The 6,891-nt window shown below is 37.8% G+C and overlaps 1 protein-coding gene across 1 annotated transcript; it reads left to right on the top strand.

Moving 5' to 3' along the window:
• The first annotated feature begins 2,021 nt into the window (after positions 1–2,021).
• LOC119804913 (claudin-34-like) lies at positions 2,022–6,227 on the top strand. The gene is made up of 2 exons (XM_038316681.2): positions 2,022–2,041; positions 5,561–6,227. The coding sequence occupies exons 1-2, from the start codon at positions 2,022–2,024 to the stop codon at positions 6,225–6,227; spliced, it is 687 nt and encodes a 228-aa protein (XP_038172609.2).
• Positions 6,228–6,891: the final 664 nt, after the last annotated feature.

Below are 6,891 nucleotides of genomic sequence, written 5' to 3'. Positions count from 1 at the left end.
TCCATTTGCTACACATGTGCAAATTTCTCTCCTCAAGTCTGTAAGTAGGAATCATATTCTATCACCTGCACAGTTAGTCATTAATTTACCGTGGTGCTATCATTCAATGTGGCCTGCATCTGTAAAATGTTCTTGTGTGGAATCAGTCATCCATAGCTGTTAATACTGACTTGAGAGGATCCTGACACTGAAGGAAATGGGATGTTGAGCAGGAAGTTGTTCCTATGGAATGTGCCTTTGAAGATAGTACCTCATGCTTGCTTCCTTCTCTGTCACTGAAAATGAAGACCATTTTCTGCTGGGAAACTACTATTGGGTATGGGCTCAGCTCTGGGATGTGGCTGATACATCCAGTGATAGTCTATTGGATTAAATTTATTTTCCCTTTCCCAGAAGGTGTCCATCACAAATACCTTCTTGGTAAAGGGCAGGAACCCTTGTACATCTCTCTTTCTCTGTGTTTAGATTTTGTATGATTTGAAATAGTGCAGGTATTGCACACGCCATCACAACCTCTGTGAGTCTAGGTAACGGTTAGCCCTGTTTAGTATGGAAGATCCTGTTTCCTTGAATTTGTCCATAACCCTTGGATCTTAAAATCTTTTTTCATCCACTTCCACATATATCCCCAAGTCTTGAAGGGTTAGGGGTTTGATAAAGATATCCTATTTAGGACTGAGTGTCTTTATGCATTGTCTAGTTGTCACTGTGTTCATTATCATCTACTTTAAGAAGGAGCGTCTTTGATGAATGTTTAATAATGCATTGGTCTATGGGTATAGCACTTTATCATTATCATTAGGAGTTATTTTATTGCTATGTTCCTTTAGCAAAATAATTGTAGTAGGTTTCCCCTTAAGACCATGACCTATGTAGTCTTAGATTATTAGCCACTTTAGCAGTGTCAAATATAGGTTCCATCTCATGGAGTGAGCCATAATTTCAATAAAAATGGTTGTTGCTTACCCCTATAACCTTTGTCCACCTATTAGATCAGTATATCTTAAAAACAGGTCACTCTTTTATATCTCAGGATTTGAAGTTGGGTGTTATTAATGACTACTTTTCTTCTCTGATAATGTGTAAATACCTTCTAGCACAATGAGTGTTAGCCAGTACAGGTGAAGCTTCCAAGTTTGATGATATAAGTAATTGGTGTTTTCAGCTATAGGGTCTTATTGTCAGGTTATGGAGAACAATCAAGAGTCTTGACAGTAACGTGTGATGTTTGGGGATCTATGAACAACTTTTGGTCAATGACTCAACAAAATGTAACCCATTTCTGACACTGCATGTTTACCTTTGTAACATAAGATTTATATTTGAGGCATTTTATCCCCTATTATAAATGAGTATTTAAGTTTATATATACATATAATATTATATATGCATATATTTACATCATATACATATGTCTAATATATGCATATTATATATGTAATTACACATATAATTACATATGTGTATTATAATATTATATATATGTATGTATTTTCCCCCAAACTTCTACAGTATTAAACTTCTATGTAGTTTTTCAAATGGTCATGAGTTTTAGTTATGCCTCCCTATTTTCTCCCCTTTACTCTTCTCTCACATCCCTTTCTCTATTTAATCTTCCTATTCTAGTTTTCCCTGTATATCTTTATAAAACTCTGCTGTATCTTCTCCTCATTTGGAGATCTCCTGCTGTCTGTTGTTCCCTAACTGGCTATCTAGTCATTATGATTATTCTGATTTAAATGTGTATATCTAAAGCTTAAAATGAAACATTCATACATGAAAGGAAATATGCAATATTTGTCTTTTGAGGTCTGGGTCATCTTATTTGGGATATTTTTTTCTAACTCCTTCATTTTACCTGAAAACTTTACAATTTCATTTTCTTAAGAACTGAATAATGTTATGTAAATTTATAACATGTTCATGATACATTTTATCAGTCAATGGATACCTAGACTTTATTTTTGCAAGAGCTGACTATTATGAATAGAGCAGCAATGAAGAATTGCTGACAATTGACAATGGAAGAACAAGTGTCAATGTAATAAGATATAGAGTCCTTTGTGCATATGCCTAAGAATGATTTACCTGGGTATCACGGTAGAATTTTCAGCTTTTTGAGGAAGCTCCACTTTGATGTTCACAGTGACTTTACCAGTTTGTCTTCTTACCTTAAGAGTATTTTCTTTCCCTACTTGTTTGCCAGCATGATCTGTCACTTTGTGTATGATCTTGGTCATTCTGACTGGGTAAGGTGAAATCTCAAAGTAGTTTTCATTTGAACTTCCTTCATGGCTAAGTATGATGAATAATTTTAAAGTGTTTCTCAGCCATCTGTGTTTCATCTTTTGAGAACTCTGATTAGGTCTGCATTCACTTTTTGGTGGAATTGGTTTTTTTTTGTTGTTGATCTTTTTTATTATTTAATTTTTTTCATTTTATATACCAATCCCATTTCTCCCTCCCTTGCCCCCTCCCACCTCCATTCACTCATCTGAGTGGGTAAGGCCTCCTTGGGGAGTCAACAAAGCCTGGCATACCAAGTGGAGGTAGGACCAAGCCAAAGTTATGCCCACTGAATGTGGGTGACAGTAATGTTTCTTTATTTGTTTTGGAGGGGATCTGGAAGTAGAACCAGGACTTATCCTGGGTGCATGAACTAGCTTTCTGGAGTCCATTTCCTTTGGTGTGATACCTTGCTCAGCCTTGATACAGAAGGGAGGGGCTTGGTCCTGCATCAACTTGGTTGATTAGTTTTTTTTAATTAGTTTTTTTTTTGTATTCTAGATACTAACCCTCTGTCAGATGTATCGATGGTAAATATTTTTGTTGGTTCTGTGGGATGCCTCTTTCCTTGAATGGTTTCATCCTTTGTTGCACAGAAGCTTTTCAATTCCCTGAGGTCTTGTTTAAGAATTTTTGTCCTTTAATGGTGTGATATTGCTGTCCTGTTCAGAAAGTTCTCTCTTATGTCAATAAGTTAAAACATATTTCATACTTTAACCTGTATCAGGTTAGGTTATTTGGTCTTATGTTGAGGTCCTTGGTAGTTTTAAAATTAAGTTTTGTGCAGGGTGATAAGTATGAATTCTTCTACACATAACTCTCCAGTTTGACCAGAACAATTTGTTGAAGATTCTATCTTTTCTCCAGTGTGCATTCTTGGCTTCTTTGCAGTATCTGTAACCAAGCAAGTAAAAGGCTTGAATAATAAAAACTTTAAGACATTGAAGAAAGAAATAGAAAAAAAATCAGGTGTTTTATCATTGTTTCTATTTCCTTATTTATGTGTCTGTTTAAATTGTTGGTATCTTCTTGGCTTAAATTAGGTGTTTTGGATGCATCTAGAAATTCATCCATTTCTTTTTGGTTTTATACAATAGAATATAATTAAAATTTTTTCCTTCATGCCAGGTGGTGTTGACGAATGTCTTTAATCCCAGCACTTGGGAGATAGAGGCAGGCAGATCTCTATGAGTTCGAGGCCAGTCTGGTCTACAAAAGCTAGTTCTAGGATAGGCCTCAAAGCTATAGAGAAACCTTGTCTTGAAAAAACAAAAAAACAAAATAACAACAACAAATACCTTCATTTTGATTATTTGGGGCAGTTGTTTCCCATTTCAACTCTGTTTTCTTTCATTTGGCTAATTGTTCCAATAGTTTACCATTCTTATTATCTTTTCAAAGAACCAACTCTCAGATTTATTTAACTTTTATTGTTTGAAAGAATTGTTTGTGTATTCACTCTGAGACCACCAGTGGAGCAGATCATAAAGTTTTCTGGCTGACTCAGAGAAAGATGGAAAGACACAGAGATAATAAGGAGGGACTTAAAGATGTGTAGTCCTTTATGATTGGGGAAGGTGGAGAAAAGGCTGAGGTGATCGATTCTCTGTTGCTCTGTAGATCAATCAAGTTGTTTGACATGCAGACATTGGTCGTTAGACTAGGCTTGGCCTTAAGTGTGGATCTCAGGGATAAATCTGGTGTTTACGAAGTCTGTGTGTCAGGGGAGTGTCAGGGACAATCACTGGTTTAGAACCTGGGGAAAGGTGAGTGAGATCTGGATGGATGGAGAGGATAGATTCTGTGTACCTGAAGGATCCTTCTTTGTCTCCTTTCATTCATCTTATTTTGACGTCTACTTTGTCTGAAAATATGGTAGAGAAAACAGCTTGTTTCTTCTTCCTATTATCTTAGGATACTTTTTTCATTTTTTAAGTTTAAGGTGGCTCCTAACCTTAAAGGTGAATAATTCCTTGTAGACCACACAAAGATAGCTGGTGTTTCCTTATCCAAGTTGAGTATTCTGATTAAGAAGCAGATACCACTGGTACTTAAAGTTATTATTGAAAAGTGTTGTTAGTTTCAGTCATTTTGTACTGTTGATATTTGTGTTCTTAGTTATAGACTATGTTTCAGATATTATAACTTCATTTGCTTTCTTTCTACAGAAATTTTTCTATGCCTAGTTCTATCTTCAATTTAGTAAGTTCTAAAATATATAACAGACATTGTATTACACAAAATCAAATTTGTCATATATATGCATATATATGACATACATATATTGATATATTCCCATTTATACATGATATACATATATATGTCATACATGACATACACACATACAATGCACATGGCACCATTCATTATAAGTAAAGCTTGGTACTAATCCAGATATAGAAACTCAGTGATTGATCAGAGAAAGCATGGGTCATCCATACAATGAAAAACTAGTCAGTATGAGAGTTGACAATTTTCTCACACTGAGTGTAACATTGATAGACTGTGAAAACCTGACATTAGTTAGCTGATGTGGCGACTGCTGCCTCTAATAGCAGCAGTTAAAAAGGAGCAGCAGCAGGATTGCCTCTAGATGAAAGCCAGAGTGGGGAAATAGTTCTTGGCCAGCCTGAGATACAGAGCCATAGAGTGTCACAAAAAATGAGTAGTTAGCCGGGCGGTGGTGGCGCACGCCTTTAATCCCAGCACTCGGGAGGCAGAGGCAGGCGAATCTCTGTGAGTTTGAGACCAGCCTGGTCTACAAGAGCTAGTTCCAGGACAGGCTCCAAAGCTACAGAGAAACACTGTCTCGAAAAACCAAAAAAAAAAAATGAGTAGTTAAATGTGCTAAGACAAAATACCAAAGCTTGAATATAGACTACACTTCTATCTTTAAGTTTGGCATATAACTCCATGGTAGGGGTACTTCAAAAATTATCTACTATTTGCTTCACATGGCTTCCTGTTTTCATTATGAAATTTAATGCTGTGACGACAATCTGGATGGCTAAATATGTGTGGCCAAAGTTCCTTGTGAATCTTTAAACAGTGGTAAGAGAAAATCTTAGATGGTGTGTGGATTATCAACCTGCTAGCAAATGTTCCCACAGAGCAAGCCCTTCTGAGTTTGATCAGAACACACTCCCTGCAGGAGATTGCCTGGTCAAAAGTCCATCTGCTCAACAAAGCCCTTCTTCCCTGGTCCTGCCCCCACTAGGGATAATCTCCCAGTCCTGGAGAATCCATTCTCATGATGTCCTTTGTTTCTTTGCAGTTGCCACGTGTTCAGAGTCATCGTTGTGATGGTCAGCAGGCGTGCCAGCAGGCAGCTAGGAGGCTTTGCTTTGGCCACTCTAGCATGGATCCTGTGCAGCGTCTCCATGAGCCTCCCTCAGTGGCGAGTGTGGTGTTTTCAGGAGCCCTTGGATTCCAAGCCCAGAATGACTTTAGTGGGGATGTGGAAAACCTGTGTTTACCACCAGGAAGGCGATTCCAACATTTCCAAAGTGTGTTACAAATATACCTACCAGGACACCTTCGTCCCTTTGGATATTCGAGTGTCTCAACACCTCCTACTGATCTCCAGCTTTCTCGGCATGATTGCCACAGTCATTGTTATTGTGGTTCCTTGGAAATTGTACTCAGGGAGACTCCGGAAGAAAGCCACCTACAATCCATTCATCATCTCAGGGATTCTGAACGTCACTGCTAGCGTCTTTGTCTTCTTTGCAATCCTATATAATTATTTATCCATCATTAGCAAGAATGGGATTGCCTTCCCCTCATCTTTCCGCACACCCTCCATCCCAGATACCCAGAAAGTTGGTACTGCTTTGGCAATGGCAACCCTTTCTTCCTTCTTATTTCTAGTGGGTGGCACAATTTTCCTTTCTTTTAATCTTCCCCGGCGCTCCCGAATGTGTTCTAACATTAAAATATGACTTTCCAACTTGCATAAACTTCAAAATCCAAAATTGCCGGGAGTAATCACAAGTATGCTTCAGATATCTACTTAAAATTTCCAGATTTCACACTATGCAAGGGTGGACAAGTGGGCGGACATCCAGTTATATTTTCTGCTTTGGTTCATTGATTGGATTATGAATTTTCAATAAACAAATTCTTGCCCACTTAATCTTATACGTTTTGAATTTTAATTAGTTTGCTATAGGTAATTAATCTGAGAATTAGTAGATATTTCCAGTGGCTGTGTTAGAGGAGCAAATGGTGGCAACTGAAGTTCAAGGTGATAGCCACCAGGAGAAAACCACTCTGATGGATCAGTCTCAGCTGGACAAGGCCTAGAGTCCCTGGACCTGGAATGGCTTTTGCTTCTGCTGTGCCTTTACACGTTTGCTGCTGCAATATTTCACAAGTATCTGGTATAGAGTGAATGGAAGTGGAAGTGGGGAGACTCGCACTGCCTGTAATGTAGTGTGTTTATCTCAAGGAAACATTCAACTCTACAGGGCATATTTTTCTTTTTTCTTTTCTTTCTTTCTTTTTTTTGACACAGAATTCTCTGTAGTTTTAGAGCCCGTCCTGAAACCAACTTGGTAGTCCATGCTGACCTTGAACTCACAGAGATTCACCTGTCTTTGCCTC

Source organism: Arvicola amphibius, chromosome X, assembly GCF_903992535.2.
Source record: "Arvicola amphibius chromosome X, mArvAmp1.2, whole genome shotgun sequence".
In the NCBI taxonomy this organism is placed as follows: domain Eukaryota; kingdom Metazoa; phylum Chordata; class Mammalia; order Rodentia; family Cricetidae; genus Arvicola; species Arvicola amphibius.
This window is presented reverse-complemented; position numbering and strand designations above follow the sequence as displayed.

What these genes read in the sequence shown, in the direction of transcription:
- LOC119804913 (XM_038316681.2), top strand. Translation starts at nt 2,022, where the DNA reads ATGGAAGAACAAGTGTCAAT. An exon ending in ATGGAAGAACAAGTGTCAAT is followed by an intron (nt 2,042 to 5,560) that starts GTAATAAGATAT and finishes GTTTCTTTGCAG; the next exon opens with TTGCCACGTGTTCAGAGTCA.